Below are 21,610 nucleotides of genomic sequence, written 5' to 3'. Positions count from 1 at the left end.
TTCATGGAGGTAACTTGTTCTTGCCTAGGGGACCTCTTTCATCTGTGTCAGTTCCTAAAAAAATTAAGGTATATAAAAAAAAAGATTGCGCTAATGCATCTAAATTATTTTTCCAGGAAATTCGACTCTCAGAGAAGTTATTCTCAAATTCAATGTCCCGTATTATGGTGTGGAGACTTTCCATACCTGAGAGCATAATAAATTTAAGAGGTGAAAAATAAAAAATAAATAAATAGTTATACTCACCACTCTCCTCTCCGAATTATCTGCTACTCACCACCACCTGTCCAGTCTTTGCTGCATCTTCTGATCCCCAACCGCTCGAGCTGAAATATCCTCCAGCTAGGCTGGGACTTACAGCTCTCATGAAACCAAGGAGGCTTATTATTTATTATTATTATTATTTATTTATATAGCACCATTGATTCCATGGTGCTGTACATGAGAATGGGTTACATACAAGTTACAGATATCACTTACAGTAAACAAGCTAACAAATACAGACCGATACAGAGGGGCGAGGACCCTGCCCTTGCGGGCTTACATTATACAGGATTATGGGGAAGGAGACAGTAGGTTGAAGGTTGCAGGAGCTCCGGTGTTGGTGAGGCAGTAGCTTCGGTAGTGATGAGGAGGCAGCAGGGTCAGTGCAGGCTGTAGGCTTCACTGAAGAGATGGGTTTTCAGGTTCCGTCTGAAGGATCCGAATGTGGTCGATAGTCGGACGTGCTGGGGCAGAGAATTCCAGAGGAAGGGGGATATTCGGGAGAAGTCTTGGAGGCGATTGGATGAGGAGCAAATACTGTAAGTGTGGGAGGAGAGAAGGAAGTCTTGGGAGGACGGGAGATTATGTGAGGGAAGATATCGGGAGATTAGTTCAGAGATATATGGAGGAGACAGGTTATGGATGGCTTTGTAGGTCAGTATTACTAATTTGAACTGGATACGCAGAGGGAATGGGAGCCAGTGAAGCGATTTGCACGGGGGGAAGCGGAGGAGTAGCGAGGAGAGAGATGAATTAGTTGGGTAGCAGAGTTAAGGATGGACTGGAGAGGTGCAAGGGTGCTAGCAGGGAGGTCGCAGAAAAGGACATTGCAGTAGTCAAGGCGGGAGATGATGAGGGCATGCACAAGCATTTTAGTAGATTGACGGTTGAGGAAAGGACGGATTCTGGAGATATTTTTGAGCTGGAGGTGACAGGAGGTGGAAAGAGCTTGGATGTGTGGTTTGAAGGACAGGGCAGAGTCGAAGGTTACTCCGAGGCAGCGGACTTCCGGGACGGGGGAAAGCATGATGTCATTGATTGCGATAGATAGGTCAGGTAAGGAAGATCTATGGGATGGAGGAAAGATGATGCATTCAGATTTGTCCACATTGAGTTTGAGGAAGCGAGAGGAGAAGAAGGAGGATATGGCTGATAGGCACTCTGGGATTCTGGACAGCAGAGCGGTGACGTCTGGGCCAGAGAGGTAGATCTGAATGTCATCAGCATAGAGGTGGTACTGGAATCCATTTGTCTTTATGAGTTGTCCCAAGCCAAGTGTATAGATTGAGAAGAGTAGGGGTCCTAGAACAGAGCCTTGGGGGACTCCAACAGAGAGAGGGTGGGATGAGGCGGTAGTGTGGGAGTGGGAGACACTGAATGTGCGGTTGGAAAGGTACGAGGAGATCCAGGATAGGGTGAGGTCTTTGATGCCAAAGTAAGAGAGGATCTGTAGTAGGAGGCAGTGGTCAACTGTGTCAAAAGCAGAGGACAGGTCTAGAAGGAGAAGTACAGAGTATTGTCCATTAGCTTTGGCGGTAAGTAGGTCGTTAGTGATTTTGGTCAGGGCTGTCTCAGTTGAGTGATGGGGGCGGAAACCAGATTGTAGATTGTCAAAGAGCAAGTTAGATGAGAGCTGGGAGGAAAGTTCAGCGTGGACGTGCTGCTCCAGGAGTTTGGAAGCGAATGGGAGCAGCGATATTTGGCGATAGCTGGACATAGCAGTTGGATCGATGGTTGGCTTTTGAAGGATAGGCGTGATTGTGGCATGTTTGAAAGCAGAAGGGAAGGTGCCAGAAGTTAGTGACAGGCTGAAGAGGTGGGGTAGGGATGGGATAAGTGTGGTGGTGAGGTTGGGGAAGAGGTGGGATGGGATGGGGTCGAGCGCACAGGTGGTGAGGTGCAATTTGGAGAGGAGACAATTAAGCCCCCCTTCAGTGATGTTGGATAGGGAGGTTATGGGGTTTGGGCATTGGTCTGGTATACAAAGTGGTTGTGGTGGTTGAACAATGAAGACTTGCCTTGTCTCGTCGATCTTATTTTTAAAGTGTGTGGCAAAGTCCTCAGCAGAGATGAGAAAGGTTGGAGGGGTAGTGGGGGGCGGAGGAGGGAGTTAAAGGTTTTGAATAACTGTTTGGGGTTGTGTTATGACCCCAATGGCAGAGGGTCTCAGAAATATTTACTAAGTCTGCAAACACAAAAACCAGCTCATAGGGCAGTGGTAACTGGGCTGACCATATATCTAATCCTAGCACCACAAATAACAGCAGCCGGGGAACGTGCCTACGTTGATTCTAGACGTCTCGCGCCAGCCGGAGAACTAACTAACCCTAGAAGGGAAAAGAAAGACCTTTCTTGCCTCCAGAGAAAAGACCCCAAAAGTTGGATACAAGCCCCCAACAAATAATAACGGTGAGGTAAGAGGAAAAGACAAACGTAAGAATGAGCCCTATAGGTATTTAGCAAAGAGAGGCCCACTAGCTAATAGCAGAATATAGTAAGATAACTTATATGGTCAGCAAAAACCCTATCAAAAATATCCACGCTGGAAATTCAAGAACCCCCGAACCGTCTAACGGCCCGGGGGGAGAACACCAGCCCCCTAGAGCTTCCAGCAAGGTCAGGAATCACATTTAGTACAAGCTGGACAAAAATGAGAGCAAGCAAATAACCCAAAAAACAAAGAAGCAGGACTTAGCTTAATTTAGCATGAACCGGGACCAGCAGATAGGAGCAAACAGAAAGGATCTGATTACAACGTTGCCAGGCACTGGACTAAGGATCCAGGAAGTTTATATAGCAACACCCCTGGACTAACGGCCCAGGTGGGTGCAAACTGAGGGAAGAAACTCCCAGAGTAATATCACTAGTAACCACAAGAGGGAGCCAAAAAGTCTAATTCACAACAGGGTTGTAGGATAGGGAAGATGCGAGGGTTGTGAAGTAGGCCTGTTTAGCAGAGGTGAGAGCAGATTTAAAAGCGAGGGTTGCTTGTTTGAATACAGTGAAGTCATCATGCGAGTGTGTTTTCTTCCAACGCCGCTCCGCAACCCTGGACACTTGCCGGAGCTTTTTAGTGGTGTTATTGTGCCAAGGTTGTCTATTGATACATCGCACTCTGCCATGGAGGAGAGGGGCAACCGTGTCAATAGCTGATGGGAGAGTGGCATTGTAGAAAGCAGTGGCAGTGTCTGTGTCGTGGAGTGAGGATATGGATGCCAGTGGTAGGATGGAGTCAGAGAGTGTGTGGGTGTCTAGGTGTGCAAGGTTTCTGTGGGGGTGCGCATGTTGCTGGACATGGATGACCGGTGAAGAGGACAGGGATGAGAAGGTGAGCAGATGGTGGTTGGTTAGAGGGAGCGGGGAGGTGGTGAAGCTTACGCACAAGCGTAATTATGTGCGCCTGCTGAATGGACTGTTTATTTGCTGTTATACCTTTGTGCCCAGGGGATACTGTCATGGTTATGAATCTCTTGGAATTTAATGAAAGCAATACAAGTGCACAAGGTTGGACCAAACGGCATTGCCTGTGTTTACGCTACCTAATGCCTACCTGAAAGCATGAATCCCTACAATATATATTTGTATATAGTTCACAGCGTATTTGTGTATCTGCATATTAATTAATGTTTAATTAATGTATAGGTTTGAGGGCCCCCTTTTAGTTTTTTTTTGTCTGCAACAAATAAAACATGTAAATTCTGCAGTCATACTTACTTCCATTGATGGATACTTCTTACTTCACACTACAGTTTAAAGGGAATCTGTCATGTGATTCATGCTGCCAAAACCACAGTCTGCATTAATCAGAGCCTGGCTGCACATTTGCAGTAAGGCATATTATTCTCTGGAATGTTACGGCATTTCAGAGAAAATATGGTTATATAAGACCTGGATGGAGACCAAAAGCAGAGATGAGACTAGTTAGGTGATGCCCCTGATTGGCTTCTCCCTGCGTTGCTGCAGGTGATTGACAGATCTCTTTGCTAGATCATGAATAAGACGCAAGTCGAAATACGTTGATCTTGTTTCATAAGTGTAATACAGTGCTGGACAGAATATGTTTAGCAGCCTCCACTCTTCACTGGATTTCCTTTTCCTTCTGGAGTCTCTTTGCTATGGATCACCCAGCCATGATCTGACACATGCTGTCTGTGGTTTGGACAGCATGAATCAAGTGACAATGTCAATTGCTGTGGGTTTGACGCTGCGTATTTATGCAGCATCAGACCCGCAGCAGCCAGATGTTACAGCATAGTGGATGGGATTTCTAGAAATCCCATGTCCACTATGTGTGCATAGGCGCCGGAGGATCATCCGTGGAAACTGATATTCGGTGCGTCTTTCCACACTGCATCATGCCAATTTCTCTTGCGGAGACGCTAGTTTCCGCAACAGAAATTTCACCAATAGAATGTATTGAATGCGGCAAATCCACAAGGTTCAGTGATCACATGCGGATTTACCTGCGTTCCATATGAGGGAGCGCTTTAGACACAGGAAACATACGCTGTGTCCAAAATGCTGGTAGTGCTGGATCGTGAGCACATCCCCTAAGGAACATTACAAACTCTTGTCATTCTAATACTAAGCTTCCTTTTGTCACTATTCTTGCCACCAATGGCTAGCTTGGAAAATTTCATTGAAAGAGCCTGTTAAAAGGTCATCTATACCACATACAGATACTAACTGATAGGACATCTATCTTACTTTTTATAGAGTGTTTAATAATTAGCTAATTTTGGGGGTCCCATCATAATGAAACCCTGACGATTAGCTGAATTTAATAGGGTAAAATATAAGTGATTGTAGAAACCCCTCGCTGCAGCTTCCCTAATAATTAAAGGAGGAATTGTAAATGTATTTTAAGTCCAAAACACATCAGCATATAAATCTTCAGAGTGTAATGTCATATGCTGCCCATGTATTTCATATTCATTACATCACCTGATTCCATGTCTGTTTTAATCTGTTCTTCCAGATCCTCAGGAGACACGTAGTACTCATAATCTTCTCCTGTTGCTGATTTTGGTTTGCATTTTCCAAAGCAACAGTTGCAGCAACAGCAAAGACAGCAGCAAAAGTAGCATCCGGTCAGAAGTCCACAAATGGCAAACAAACTCTAGAAACAAAGACAGATAAAATATCCGATCAGAGGTAATTGGACTGTGCATTAGCGACACATGCCGAAGGCTGCAAGACATTGCCTGCCTGCAGCTGCTTGTCGGAGTTATAGCCATCTTGTCACAGTAAAATTAGAAGGTTTTACAGTATGAAGGTATAATATGACCATGTGCTTGAAGCCTTAAAGGGTATATCCAGGACTTAACGAAAACAAAAATTTGCCTAGGCACTAACAGGCAGGAAACTGCTACCTACCTGCCTGTTGTGCATGGAGCCTTTCTTCCCCGACACGTAGTGGTCACAGACCGCTCTTGTCAGTGATTCAGCTGTCGCGATGGGGTGTGACTTCAGACATCATTCTGATTCACAGCCAACTCCCCAAGTTAGTCAGTAGGAATCTGGCTGTCAATCAGAATGAAGTCAGAAGTCCCATCCTGTCAGAGCAGAAATGAAGCCTCCGCTCTGTAGACGTGATGTCAGCAGAGGCAGCTGATTCCCAGCAAGAGCAGTTTTTGACTGCTCTGTGCTGGGGAAGAACGGCGCTATGCACAACACGCAGGTAGGTAGCTACTACCTGCCTGTTAGTCACATTTTTGTTTTTCATAAAGTCCTTGATATACCTTTTAAATACAGAAGAATTGAGAAATTGTTAAACTAAAAATTAGGTTTCACCTTTAAAGTGTAAAAATAAACAAATAAAAACAAAATGAGCAAATACTCTAAAGTAAGTGAATAAATAAATAGCAATAATATAAGTAAATAACATAGGCTACTTAGTACTTGACACTATTTTAATCAAGAGTGTAAAATCCATCCCACCATGACAGGTAACTTTTTAGAAGAAGCACTCATGTGTGTACATGAAGATAAACACAATTTATGCCCATTAATTGACTTGTGTTTTTCATCAGTTTCCCCCTCTGCAGTCTCTACTGTGCTCTCTGAGCTGGAAGGTGGAGATGAGCTACTTTGATGTTTTTCATACACAGTACATAGGAAGATGGATTCTTGCTCTTTTTTATATCATCAGGGCTGTGGAGTCAGTAAGCCAAACCTCTGACTTCAACTCCGACTGCAACTCCTCAATTCCCATGACACAACTCCGATTCCACGACTCCGACTCCCTCATACATGGCTCATGTTTAAGTTTAAGTGATAAGTTTACTGTAGAAAGATGTTAGCATCAGGCTTTTAATCTTTAATATGATACAATAATCAAGCCATTTAGATAGAACATAAAATATATTTATTGGAATACAACTTTAGAACAAAATTATTTTTGCATATTTACAATTTATTATTCACTCTGCAGTAAGTGGAAAAGAACAGTTTTCAACAAAAACATACTGAATAGCATTTGTGCAGTCTATGAATTTGTTCTGAGAAATAGTATCGCCTCCATCAGATCCTCCTTTATAGATGACCTCAAATCTGACCTAATTATTTTAAGGCTAGAGAACAACTTCTCTACACTAATTTGGGCTGGTGGCAAAGCAGAAACCACATGGGCAACATCTCTAACAATTTCAGGGTATAAAGGAATTGCCTCGTGCACAGTCAGTTTTGATGAACGATTGAACTCTTATACTTCTTTGAGAGCAAGTGAAAATTTTTTCTGAAATATGGTCAACCTGTTTTCTATGGGAGTGGAATCTTTTTCCCTGTAGCAACACTTTGCCTGCTCCATGTTGTCCAAATACTTGTCGAAATCAAACTCCTCATCTGATGAGGATGAAGGAACGGCAGCAGCACTGGCAGGACCCAAGTCCTCTTGCTCTCGGCCATCCTGCAGCCCACTCATCCTAACTGCTACCTCAATCAAAGCTTCTTTTCCTTAGTAAGCTGTTGATCATTCAGCAATATATGATGACTCGGGTCCACATAAACAGCTGCCAGAAGAATTTTATTTTCTAATAGCAGTGTCTCCTTCAGTTTCATTGAAGCAGCAATGCCATCTGCGATTAAACCTCCTCTTTGGGACAGGCAAAACAACAAGTTCTTCCACTCCTTTATAAAAATGCAATGGTTAAATCCTCAGCTTGTAACTTTTTAGTCACTGTAAAAGGGTGATGAAGCAATTCCTAGTGCAGCACCCCAGAGTCCTGGTTGCTGCAGTAATGTCATTCTTCCACCAGGGGGAGTGATATTACGTCTGATGGTACTAAAGGAGTTAGTACCATCAGACATAGACTTTGTACGCAGAGAAAGAAAAATGTAAAATTATTGTTATAGCACTTAGTAGGTAGAATACCTGTACGGGTAATTGGTTTTATAGATAGATAATGACTGTTTCCAATTTGCTTTTTGCACAATGTAAATATGTTCTTGTTTGTAACGTTCAAGTGTCCTCACCTCCCATAAAGGGAAGCACTGTTAAATTAACTTGTTTACAGCATTTCAAAAATGTTGTATGTCTTTTGCTAACATGTATTGTTGTTCTTCTTTTCCCAGTCCCGGAGTACTGGATTTAACGGGGGGGGGGGGGGGGGGGGGAACGCCCCAGAGTCCTGGTTGCTGCAGTAATGTCACTCTTCCTCCAGGGGGAGTGATATTACGTCTGATGGTACTAAAGGAGATCACCTGACCAGGTATCACAAGGCACACACTACACTTCACACTCCAGTCCACCAGGGGGAGCCTTGTTTCTATCTATTAGAGCACTCCTCACACACGGGTAAAACTGGTGGGTTGGATAGGAAGTTAGTCAGAAGCTATCTGGGTTTGACACAGAGAGGACCTGTCAGGCAGACAGGGGGAGAAGGAGGAACATTTGAGCTGCAGACAGAGGGTCCCTGTCAGGGGTGGGACCCTGACAGAGGCCAAGCACGAGATAGAACGTTACGGAGCTGCGCCTGCACCCATTGCAGCAGCATCCTAAGAAAGGACATGAAGAGAATTGTATTTTGGAGAGTGAGAAACGAAGTCACAGCACAAGGAGATAATACCGGGAGGAGTTCTGCCCCAAGATCGTCAGCCTCCTTCTGAGGTGCGTAGCCGGTGGCTGGAACACCGAGGGAGTAATTGACTCTACGTATTACTTCAGAGACCGGCAGGACAGTCAATTCCAAGTTGGCTGCCCGACCTTAATACTTAAGAAGACACGGAGGCAAATTGTGGGAGAGGGGCATCACTAGGGTCCCTATAAATAAGCTCCAGGCCTACCGTCATATGGGTTGTCCTATCCATACCATCTGGGGGACAGAAAGAGAGAGAACATCAGAAACATCCATGAAAGTTGTGAGGACTATCCCGTGGTGCTCAGCAGGGAGGTACTACAACACACAGGCACTAGTAGGAAGGCTACTGATTTCCACCTGGATAAGAAAACTCTGGATGTGCCTTCGGACCGGCCGGACTCTGCCTGCCCTGTGAACGGTACTCTGGATTGTGGACCCTGAAGTCTTCAGTAAAAGGTAAAGAGACTGCAACCTTTGTGTCCTCGTTATTCATTGCGCCTTACAATGTCCACCATCACCACCTACACATCTGGGAAGCCCTGGGGACATACTTCACCTGTGGGAAGGTATACCATCTAGCTGCCATTCCATCACCCCAGCGGACCCCTAGCAGCATTGGTCACCTTGACCGAATACCACAGGAGGCATCACGAACACCAGACAAACTTCACCTTTAATTGGATGCCCCTCAGAAGGGCCACGGACCGGGTCGGGCCACCGTGACATCCACAGAACCGAGAGAGATAGACCCGGTACCGAGTACCCAATTGCCCTATACTTGGGGGTGCTCCACTTCAATTCAGCCACCTGTGTCCATTGACCTTCATGTAGTGTTACCTGAGGGTTGGCCATATCTACAAGGAAGGGTTTCAGCTCAAGCAATCGCTCAATCATTAAATAGATGCTGCCCCACCGAGTGGCTTGATCCACAATTGTCGCTTTTCCAGCACATCTTTTCAAGATGGAATCATTTTTAGGTGTTCTGTAGCAATAGCCAATTTCCTCACTTTGCTAATCAGAGTTCCAGCATGTCCCTTCTTGCAGACGATCTCTTATTGCCAGCTGCAGCATGTGCACAACACAGCGCATGTGATGAATAGGAAATATGTGTGAAGCAGCTTCAACAAGATCATCTAATTGTAAAGAATCATTTTGCTGTTCTTCTGTAGAAATATTTGTTTGTTCCTCCATTATGGGAACAGGACTGTGGCCTTCCATTTCCAAAATACTGAATGTGAAATGTTCTTCTGGCTGCTGTTCACCTTCTTTATTCTCATTCATCAGTTTAATTGTACTTCTCATGTTTGAAGCATTATCACTTACAATAGCAAGAACCTGTTCTGTTTTGAGTTTATAATCTTGCAGAACTTTTTCCACTAAGGTCTGGAGAAACTGGCTACTGTGATTAGCTTTAGTATCTTTTACTACCAGAGTCTTAGTAACAATTTTTTTGTTGTCACAAACATATCGAACATTGATAGCAAAATAGTTCACTATGTGACATGTGCAGGCACCCATTTTAAGAAATACAAAGTGTCTCTTCAAAGTCTTTTTAAGATCTTCCTTTTGGTTAAGAGCTTCTTCAATCACTAATTTTCTATTACTTTCTCTTTCCAGAGAAACACCAAGTTTGCGAGCCATTTCTCCATTAAGAGTGGTAAAAGCTGGTCGTGCAAATAATGATAATGGTACACAGTCCTTCACAACAAGTTTGATGAGCTGTCTTTTAAACACATCTGCTGTCATTGTTACAGTAACTTTGTCACTTACAAAATATCTTGTAACTGATTTTTGAGATGCTCTTTCCTCCTCCTTTGCCTGGCGGAAAGTGCTGGTCTCTGGTTTCTTGCTACTTTTTCAGTCACAGCTTTGTAAACTTCTGGATAACAGCGTTGTAAATGTCTTTTTAGATTGGAAGCTCTTGAAGGAGCATTTTTACCACTGCCTGAGTATGCACTGATTTTGGCATCACAGCATTTGTTTTCATCTGGGTCACTTATACATAGACAAACAAAATGTTTATTTTCTTGAGTCACTGTGAAATGCTCAAATAAAGAGGACTTCATAAGATGCTTCTTAGACATTTTGTAATTATGTAAATTTGCTCTCAAAATAATTTTGTCCTGTAAAAAAATAAAGTATATTGTAATTCTTGCAAAAAATCAATAGGACAGATGATAAGTATAAAGTTTGTAAAATGTGTTGTTAAATAGCTTTACTCTGAACTTTCAATGTCAAGGCTTGTCTCGGCAGGGTGCAGCTCACTAAATGCTTCACATCATATTTCTTCACAGTCTATGAATAGGGGAGGAGGGAGGGAGCATGTTTGTGCCGAATCACATTCCAGAACACACACACAAATATATGTGTCCTTATCGATCCTGTTAGTGTATTTCCGAATTTAAGATGTTAGAAAACATTTTTCTCCTTATACTCTGCATAGTGTATATAAGTCATCAGAGTAGCTAATTTCTCCAAACATGAGCTAAGAGGAAAAACAAACTAAAACATAAAGCATATAGAGACAACATATACTGGACTATTGATTTATGCACAGTTTATTGAAAGTTTACATATGCTTTAGGAAGTACTTACCCGCTTTAATCCTGCTTTCCTGTTCACTCCAGAAATTTTGAGATGAATGTAGGCTTTCATTCCCTGTGTGTTTAATTTTTTCCCCTTATCTGTAGAGGAGGAGCTTCACTACTTATCATGAACATAAACTGTAGCACAGATTCATCTCAGCTAAAAGTCTAGACCTTAGATCAGGAATAGGACAGACATTTATAGGACATTTCATAACTTTCCCAAATTCTTATGAAAAAAATATTCCCCACAAACTGCATTGAACTACTGTACCCAATTTATTATATATTTTAGGAGTCACTCCAACTCCAATTCCGACTCCATCAAAATGGGCTCCGAGTCCAAGACTCTGACTCCACAGCCCTGTGTAGCACACAGAAGCAGCAGCAGCATGGAAGACCTAAAGAAGTACTGAGCTGTGTGGCAGAGAATCCAGTACTGGATTAAAACACATATGAGTAAAGATGTAGCTCAATTTGCTTGTGTCTGTCTTTCACTGTGTTACATTCTCCTGACTTCTCTTCCACCATCCTGTTGTGAATTCTGCTCTTGGGCTCCCTCCGGTGGTTGTAAGTGGTAGCACTGCTGTCTCTGAATCGCAGCATTTATCAGGTGTGTTCACTTTCTGCAATTCTAACTGGGCTATTTAGTCTTGCTTGACCCTTTTGTCAGTGCCAGTTGTCCATTGTTCCTGGAGGATTCACATCTCTGCCTGGTCTCCCCTGCTTTGCTGTTCATTTCAACAAAGATAAGTTCTGGCCTTGATTTTTGCTGTCCACATGCTGTGGCCTTATTGTTCAGTTATTTTCCATGTTTTTGTCTTGTCCAGCTTGGTCTGTATAAGGATTTGTTTAGCCAAGCTGGTATATCTGGAGATGCAGATATACCCTCCATATCTTTAGTTAGCTGTGGAGATTTTGTATTTTCTGTGGTGGATATTTTCTAGTGTTTTAATACTGACCGCATAGTACTCTGTCCTATCCTTTCTATTTAGCTAGAAGTGGCCTCCTTTGCTAAATTCTGATTTCAGTCTGTGTATGTTTTTTCCCTCTCCTCTCACAGTCAATATTTGTGGGGGGCTGTCTATCCTTTGGGGATTTTCTCTGAGGCAAGATAGTTTTCCCTTTTCTATCTCTAGGGGTAATTAGTCCTCCAGCTGTGTCGAGATGTCTAGGGAGTGATAGGTACATTCCACGGCTACTTCTAGTTACGGTGTTAAGTTCAGGGTCTGCGGTCAGTACAGGTACCACCTTCTCCAGAGTACGTCTCATGCTGCTCTTAGGCCACCAGATCATAACACCATCCCTTTCCATAGAGTATAATAGGAGGTGTAATCTGACACCTCACTGTGTTGGCTGTCTGCCTTGCAGAAGGTGAGTTTAGGAGGAAGGGGGGAGGCATAGTAGTGGCGCATAATTTGGGTAAGAAGATTATTTCTCAGATTAGATATACAGCTCTAGCAAAGATTACCTTGACTAAGGGTACTGTCACACAGTGCAATTTTGATCGCTACGACGGTACGATTCGTGACGTTCTAGCGATATCGTTACGATATCGCAGTGTCTGACACGCAGCAGCGATCAGGGACCCTGCTGAGAATCGTACGTCGTAGCAGATCATTTGGAACTTTCTTTCGTCGCTTGATCACCCGCTGACATCGCTGGATCGTTGTGTGTGACAGCGATCCAGCGATGCGTTCGCTTGTAACCAGGGTAAACATCGGGTAACTAAGCGCAGGGCCGCGCTTAGTAACCCGATGTTTACCCTGGTTACCAGCGTAAACGTAAAAAAAACAAACAGTACATACTCACATTCCGGTGTCTGTCCTCCGGCGTCTCAGCTTCTCTGCACTGTGAGCGCCTGCCGGCCGGAAAGCGAGCACAGCGGTGACGCGGTGACGTCACCGCTCTGCTTTCCGGCTATGGTGCTTACACAGTGGAGAGAAGCAGAACGCTGGGGGACAGACACCGGAATGTAAGTATGTACTGTTTGTTCTTTTTACGTTTACGCTGGTAACCAGGGTAAACATCGGGTTACTAAGCGCGGCCCTGCGCTTAGTAACCCGATGTTTACCCTGGTTACCCGGGGACTTCGGCATCGCTCCAGCGCCGTGATTGCAAAGTGTGACCGCAGTCTACGACGCTGGAGCGATAATCATACGACGCTGCGACGTCACGGATCGTGCCGTCGTAGCGATCGAAATTGCACTGTGTGACAGTACCCTAACATAACACAGTATTGGGCTGTCAAGGATCAAAATAAAGTCTAATTCAACACCTGACAGCTATACAGGCGCTGGTGCGCCAAACTAAGCCACAGCAGCACAACACCATATTGCATATGTACTTCTGCAGCCCTCAACCTTGGAGAAACATTTTCCTTCTTGTTTCAACAACCAAACGACTTAGTGAAAAAGACCCTGGCGGGGTCAAAACATCTAACTTTGTTGCTCAGTTCATGGCAATTTTCTGTCCTTATCCACTTCTATGTGTGAATAAAAACTTTGCAACACTGAAACAAAGAGTGTGCGGTGAATCTCTCTTGCCTAATTCAACACCTAACTTGACAATAGTCTGGGGATTGTGCAGTGTTAAGTTAATAAAATTCTCTTAAAGGGGGCTGTCCACTATCTGGACAACCGCTATTTAAATGAGGTAGTTTACATTGTAAAATACAAATCGTATATGGTCATGTTCCGCACTGGGGCTGTTCCAGTGATGACGACACCTGGTCTACCTAGGCTCGCATGATATTATTATGTCACATGATCCTGCAGCCTATCAGTAGCTGCTATTATGCTATTGGGCTGCTGCTCACTCACTTTCTTTAACCCCTTTGGAACCTTGGATGTATCCATTTGTCCAGGTCGGTAAGTACTTATGGATACATCCAGACGATTTAGCTCGCACAAGAGCAATCCGTGCATGATCACTGCCGGGTGTTCTGACAGCTGACTCACTCCCATGAGAGGTGCCTGCTCTGCTCCCGGCAGGTTAACCACCTAAATTCTGCAAAAGATATTGATCGCAACATATAGAAGTCAGGCAGAGGGAGGGAGCCCTCTCAGCCCTCCTATCGGGGCCACCACGGTGTCATCGCAGGGACCCAATGGTTACAAAAGTGACCCAATGTCATAATGACGACATCCGTGACACCAGGCGAGGTGCATGACCTAACTAACTTGTGTCAGTGTAATAACGATTGGTTCATCTTACCCAAGGTGGGATGGTTTTTACTCTGTTTTGATAAAAAAACAACTAATAAGTATCCTATGTTTTATATTTTACACTCTTATATAGCGCAATTAATTCTTTAGCTACATTATCATCGCTGTCTTCATTGGGGCTCACAATCTAAATTCCCTATCAGTATGTCTTTGGAATGTGGGAGGAAACCGGAGTCCCTGGAGGAAACCCACGCAAACATGGGGAGAACATACAAACTCCTTGCAGATGTTGTTTTTGGTGGTATTTGAACCCAGGACCCCAATGCTGCAAGGTTGCAGTGCTATCCACTGACCACCGTGCTGCCTCATGTGTTACTTTTTATTTATTTATTGTAGTATTTCTACATAGTGGTTTTATTCTGGGTTAAATACAAGAACATATGTACAGCTGTTTGAATGATAAATTAAAGGTGTGGGTGTAAAACCTAACTCTCATATTGTGTGGACTCTCTTCCAGGTCTGTATGACTTCTTATTGACTTTTTATAGAAAATAGTGATTATTTTGTGCTTGTTTACCTTTGCCCACCAACTGGACAGCATGAAATATGTGTTAACGTTTTCTTCTCCAAACTGCTCTGCAACGTACAATCCCAGGGAGCCATACTTGTCATAAATATTCCTCTTAGATATGTCGGAGAGTATTGAGTGAGCATTGTTGATCTCCTTGAATGTTTCAGCTGCTTGGGGATTGTCAGGATTTTTGTCTGGATGATGCCTGAGAGCCAATTTTCTTTCACCATGAGAAGACAAATGAAAGATGTGTTAGAATGTTTGCAACATAAGCAGAATAATATGATATAGAAGTATTATTATTTTATTTCTATTTTTATTAATGTACACCATTATACAACATTTCTATGCACTGTAATTCTAGACATTTTATGTAAACTTATAAATGCAGCTTTTCCAGAACTTCCAGAAAGGAAATCTGTCACCCAATCTGACAGCATCATGTTGTAAGGGAGAGACCCTGATTCCAGTGATGTGTCACTAACTTTACTCGATGCAACAGTTTAAATTAAAATCTGTTTTCTTTGCTGCCTAAAGTTCTCTGAATGCTGAGTTCTGTATAACCCACCCACAACACTGATTGGCAGATTTATGTGTACACTGTGCATAGGCATAAAGCTACCAATCAGTGGTTGTACTACCTGGCACCAGACCATGAATTCCTCCAGTGATACTCTTTTGGTGATAAAAAAGAGATATTATAAAAACTATTGCAAGTAGCACAGTAAATGACACAGCACTGGAATCCAGGTCTCTGCCCCTGCCCCCACATTATGCTGCTCCCAAATTGTGTAGCAGAATCATGGTGACAGATTCCCTTTAACTTTTTAGTAAAAGCACAGCAGTCTGCACTGTTCAATGCAGTGGGCCAACAAAATATGTCAACATTGTGGCCAATGGGTGAAGTATGACAATATAATTATGTGCTATTGTTTGACGCTCTCTTGATTTTATTATTTTTGTCTGTGTGTTGCTTTTCTAATTGAAAAAAAAGGCAATATATTAGCTAGAGATATAAACAAATTAATTATAATTATCAATGATTATCATCATCAATAGGGAAACATTATTTCAAGGCAAACTAGAATATTTCCTCTAGCGCTAGTTGAGCTTAAGGGGTTAGAGTCACAAAAATGAAAGGCATTCCACCAATTGGAGTATTAAAGGGAACCTGTCATCTGATTCATGCCGCCCAAACTGCAGGCAGCATGACTCAGACTCTTATTACAGCTCTGTATGCTTTGCTCTGAAACACATCATTTTAGATAAAACGTAATATGAAAATTTGGCTGCAACGGAAAACTAGAGTAAAAAAACTTTGTAAAGTCACAAATTTTTTCACTTTGATGCACTCGTGAGAGTCCTGGCCAGCTCTACAAAGAAGGGTGTAGCATGAGCATGATGTATGCATTGCAATGTCCCCACCCATCTAATTCATGGCCATGTGTAGAGTATCTAACATCAGAAATCTTACTCCAGTCTCTAACTGGAGTAACATTTCTGCCAAGTTGCATACCACTGATAAGATGCACCTGATTCATGAAGTGGTGTGTTAGGTGTCAAGATCCCGCCTTTGCACAGGGGGAATCTCGAACCATCTCGCTGAAGTCTCCCATTCTTCTCCAGCCGCAGTGGAGTCTGCTCAGCAGAGATGTCAGTCCCAGCATCTAGCTCAGGCTGATATTGGATGACTGGTTACTGCTGCCTTTCCAGCTTCTGCCATTGTAGCCAGTACTGGGCAGCGGCGAGCAGATGTGTTTGGGACTAAGTCCTGCTCTTCCCTTTCTGAGCATGCCCAGGGCAAGATCTCTCGTTGGAGATCAGGGGTCTCATGCTTAGATACTGCAGCAAATCCCATTGGTTCTTTAGGAAGGTCCTGAAGGTGTTATTTTTCTGTGGCTGACTCCCATTGGTCTTTCTGGGAAGGTCCTGTTCTTGCTGCACCTATAAAAGGTTCGCATGGCCGCACGGCCATGCGCTAGTGTACAGTTGGAATCGTGTGTGTGTTGATGAGTGCAAGTCGTTCTTTAAAATCCCCTCCCTTGTGTATGACTGTTCGCAAAAGGTGGATGCTTGCTGTCTAGCGCCCGACTAAGCTGTCAACATAAAGACACACGATACAGCATCTATTGCTGTAACTGCCAGTGCGGCACCGTGCACTTATAGAGCGCTTTCCTATCCCAAGTCTGGGTGGTTAGTGGCGTCCGCCAAAGCGGCACAGCACGCACTCTTGTGCTTTAAGTTATATTTTCTTTTACTTTGACACCCCAGTTTCGGTGTGAGCGCAAGTGGTCTGAACATACTCTAACCCTGTGTCTTGGGATAGAGTCCTGAGACTCCTTGCTTGCGTTCTTGGTGCGGTACCGCGGCCCTGTGACGCAACAGGGTTTGCTTCCTTCACACAGGGTTAAGTTAACCTGTGTGTGTATCCACATTGTACCGCCATATAGTCCGTCATTACTCAGCAGCAGGTTCCATCTCTGCACGGTGGACCCCGGGCTGCGAACGCACCTTATACCATCTCTCATAATTTGGTGTGTTCCGCTAGCCCTAACATTACACTAGCACCAGGGTCTGGCTAGTAATGACGTACAAACAGCAATCCTTGCTGTACATCCAGCAGCTGGAGGGTAGGTTGGCGGCTCTCGAGCGCACAACCTCAGCTATGGATGTAACCGCAGTTGCTGTTCAGGCTGCTAGCGTGGCTGCAGCAACCTTGTCCACTACCACCCCTGTCCGACTCTATCTCGCTTCCCACTGCCAGAAAAATGTTCTGGTGATAGTAAGACTTGTAGGGGTTTCGTGAGTCAGCACTCTATACATCTCGAGCTTTTGGCCACTCGTTTCCCCACAGAGGTGGCTACGGTGGGATTTATTGTGTCTCTCCTGTTGGACAGGGCGTTGGAGTGGGCTACACCGCTGTGGGAGTGTGGCGATCATGTGGTGCAGAGTGCTTCGTTGTTCCTGAGCACTCTGAAACAGGTCTTTCTAGGACCTCGTGTCACCCATAATACGGTGCTCCAACTGTTGGCATTGACTCAGGGCTCATCCTTGGTCAGCCATTTTGCCGTCCACTTTCACACTCTAGCATCTGAGCTGGAGTGGTCGGATAAAGCCCTTATTACGATATTTTGGAGGGGGCTGGCTGACCACGTGAAGGACGCTCTGGTCACTAGGGAGATTCCCGCCACACTGGAGGAGTTAATAGCAGTGTCCATTCGTATTGACCTTCGTTTTCACGAGCGGAGGTTAGAGCGAGCCCAGTGTAGGCAGAGGTTTCGGCTGGCTCCCACCTTCGCCAAACCTTTGGAATCTCCAGTCCAGGCCTCTGAGTCACATGAAGCCATGGAAGTGTCACGAGCAGGATCTAAGTCCCAGACCGCTCGTGCTCTCCAGGTTTGTCATGTTTGCCAGCAGTCAGGACATATTGCCACCAGATGTCCCCAGCGGTTGGGGAAACGTCAGTGTCTAGTGGTAGTAGGTGGAGGTACACTAGACACAGCGACGTTTGCCTCCAAATTGTCCTTTAAGGGAACAATTACTATAGGCCCATTTTCCCACTCGGTAGAGCTCTGCGTGGATTCTGGGGTGGAGGGCAATTTTATGTCATCTGCCTTCGCCCAATGTCACGCAATTCCCCTGGTAATGTTAGCTCATCCAGTGTCATGTCGGACGCTGTTCAGACCAGGTCGTTCGACAGACAGCAGTAATTCCGCTTTTGACCACTATGTGCTCATTGGCGTCGGCTAGATTTTATCTAGCTGGTCCGGGGTTAATTTACCTGGTGCTCGGATTGGAAGCTGGGCCATGCCCACTGTCTTTGAATAGTTCTCCTGAACTTTGGGCGTCGCCGATTATAGCTTTTGTCTTGTGCGTTGTTATCTTGGTCTGGAGTGGTGAGCTAGTAGTTGGAGTATCGTTGCTGGTGGTGTATTTCCCTTTGTCTTATTTACTCCTTCCTATATTTGTATTTATTTTGCCCTGTGCACTTATTGTGTATTCCTGAGTGACTGCGGCGTGGTGTATATTTTTTCCGTTATCCTTGTCTGTGCTAACTGTGGGTATTGGTGTATTATCGTTTCACTGGGTGGCGGGCCGTGGTTTCAGCCTAGGGATGAAACAGGAGACAGGGTGAGGTTCGAGGCCTAGACATGCACACCATCAGTGTAAACTCTAGGTAGAGGGTCAGTCAGGATTTCCCTAGTCTGAGGGAAATTGCGGGGGCCCGGGTTATTTGCTCTTGCCCACCTAGTCTTCCCGTGACATTATAATCGGCCTTTAAAACAAAAAAAAAAAGGGGTTTCCTTTTTTTTTTTGTCATGGATCCCATGACTTCCATAACCCGCCAGTTGGAGGCGCTGTCCCTACAGGTCACTGAGTTGAGGGGGGCAGTGCAGCAACAAGGACTAGCAGTAACTAATGTGCAAGCTGGAGCGACAGGTAGAGTTGCTGAGCCTAAGTTTCCTTTGCCTGAAAAATTTGCTGGGGAACGCAGTAAATTTGTTTCTTTTCGTGAAGCTTGCAAACTATATTTCCGTATGCACCCGATCTCCTCAGGTAATGAGGCTCAGCGTGTGGGCCTGGTGTTGTCATTGTTAAGCGGGGATCCCCAAGCACGGGCGTTTTCTTTGCCATCTGATTCTGCTGCATTTGACTCTGTGGAGAGTTTTTTTTCCTTTCTTGGAAATATTTACGATGAGCCTGACAGAATGGCTCTAGCAGAATCTAAGATATGCACTATTCGCCAGGGGGAGCGTGTTGCAGAGGATTACTGTTCTGAATTTCGTCGCTGGGCGATCGATACACAGTGGAATGATCCAGTGCTGCGGAGTCAGTTTATTCATGGGGTTTCTGGAAGGGTTAAAAAAGCCCTTCTGATGTACGAGACTCCTACTTCTCTAGACTCCGCTATGAGTCTGGTTGTCCGCATTGATCGCCGTTTGCGTCAGAGGGAGCATGAGACATCGCCTATGGGAGAGGGTTTAGGTTCACGTGAGGTTGCTGCAGGTGAGCCCACGGAGCCTATGCAAAACGCAGGGGTGTCACATGTGAAGCGTCGAGCCCCTGAGCTCAGGAAGCAGGGAGCCTGTTTTTACTGTGGTAAAACTGGTCATTTTATTAACATCTGTCCTCTGCTGTCTAAGAAAAACGCAACGGCGGAAAACTTCTAAGCTCAGAGGGTGTGGAGGAGACCAATCTGAGCTTACGTATATCCTCCATGGTGGTTTCTCAATGCATGCTCCCTGCTAAGGTAATTATCGCTGGCAGTGAGCTGCCAATTACTGTTTTTGTGGAAAGTGGTTCAGCCACAAATCTCATTGATGAGGAGTTTGCGCACACAGCAGGTTTTAGGATTAAAAAACTGCCTCATCCTATCCGCGTGGTCACCATCAATGCTGCTCCTCTCTCACAGGGGGAGATTACTGAATTTGTGGCTGAGGTGAAACTCCACATTGGGGTTTTACATTCCGAGCAGGTTACATGTAAGGTGCTCAGGAATCTTCCTGCTCAGGTGGTTTTGGGTTTTCCATGGTTGTAATTGATTGGAAAACTCAGGACATAGTTCAGTGGAGCGAGTTCTGCCAGGAGAATTGCCTGGCCACATGTGTGTCTGCTGTGACTTCAAGCGTTCCGGAGTCACTTCTGGATTTTGTGGATGTGTTCTCTGAGAAGGGTTGTTCAGAGTTGCTGCCACATCGTCCCTATGACTGTACTATCAGGTTTAAACCAGGGGCCAAATTGCCTAAAGCAAGGATGTTTAACATCTCCGGTCCGGAGAGACAAGCGTTAAAGGATTACATTGCTGAAAGTTTGAGCAAAGGGCACATCAGGCCTTCATCCTCGCCTGTGGCAGCAGGGTTCTTCTTCGTGAAGAAGAAAGATGGCGGATTACGCCCGTGTTTGGATTTCAGGGAGTTGAACCAGATTACGGTTCGTGATCCATATCCTATGCCACTGATACCGGATTTGTTCAACCAGGTGACAGGTGCTAAGTGGTTTACCAAGCTTGACCTCAGGGGGGCGTACAACCTCATAAGAGTCCGTCAAGGTGATGAGTGGAAGACGGCTTTTAATACCCCTGAGGGTCATTTTGAAAATTTGGTGATGCCATTTGGGTTGACTAACGCACCTGCAGTGTTTCAACATTTCATAAATGATGTGTTCTCGCATGTTTTGGGGAAATTTGTTATTGTGTACCTAGATGACATCCTCATATATTCTTGCGACTGTGATACTCATTTAGATCATGTCAGGCAAGTGTTACAGCTTCTCAGAGAGAATAAGCTATATGCGAAACTGGAGAAATGTGTATTTTCGGTACAGGAGTTGCCTTTCTTGGGCTATATTGTGTCTGCTTCAGGGTTTAAAATGGACGCCACTAAGGTGCAAGCGGTGTTGCATTGGGAACGGCCTGATAACCTAAAAGCACTTCAGTGGTTCCTTGGGTTTTCAAACTATTATAGGAAGTTTATCAAGGATTTTTCTATCATTGCTAAACCGCTAACTGACATGACTAAAAAGGGTACCAATTTCTCCGTTTGGCCTGAGACTGCTGTGTGCGCATTTGAATCTCTTAAAAACAGGTTTGTTTCGGCTCCCATTCTGGTGCAGCCAGATGTATCAAAACCTTTCATTGTAGAAGTCGATGCGTCTGAGGTTGGTGTGGGGGCGGTGCTGTCACAAGGCTCATCCTTGAGCGGTTTGCGTCCATGCGCCTATTTTTCCAAGAAACTGTCGCCCGCCGAACGTAACTACGATATCGGCAACAGAGAGTTGTTGGCAAGCAAATTGGCCTTTGAGGAATGGCGACACTTCTTGGAGGGGTCGGTTCATCAGGTTACTGTTATTACCGACCATAAGAATTTGCTGTATTTGGAGTCTGCCAAGCGTCTGTCTCCCAGGTAGGCTCGCTGGGCATTGTTTTTCACGCGGTTCAACTTTGTT

At 44.7% G+C, this 21,610-nt stretch overlaps 1 protein-coding gene across 1 annotated transcript in view; it reads right to left on the bottom strand.

The window, feature by feature from the left end:
- The window catches only part of DNAJC5B (DnaJ heat shock protein family (Hsp40) member C5 beta), a 371,842-nt gene that overhangs the window by 31,079 nt on the left and 319,153 nt on the right, over window positions 1–21,610 (bottom strand). The window contains exons 4-5 of the mRNA XM_077270587.1: window positions 14,672–14,885; window positions 5,209–5,383 (exon numbers count right to left, since the gene is read on the bottom strand). Coding sequence (XP_077126702.1) covers window positions 5,209–5,383; window positions 14,672–14,885 — 389 coding nt within the window. The remainder of the gene's footprint in view (window positions 1–5,208; window positions 5,384–14,671; window positions 14,886–21,610) is intronic.

The sequence above is a fragment of the Ranitomeya variabilis genome, chromosome 6, assembly GCF_051348905.1.
Source record: "Ranitomeya variabilis isolate aRanVar5 chromosome 6, aRanVar5.hap1, whole genome shotgun sequence".
NCBI classification, from domain to species: domain Eukaryota; kingdom Metazoa; phylum Chordata; class Amphibia; order Anura; family Dendrobatidae; genus Ranitomeya; species Ranitomeya variabilis.
This window is presented reverse-complemented; position numbering and strand designations above follow the sequence as displayed.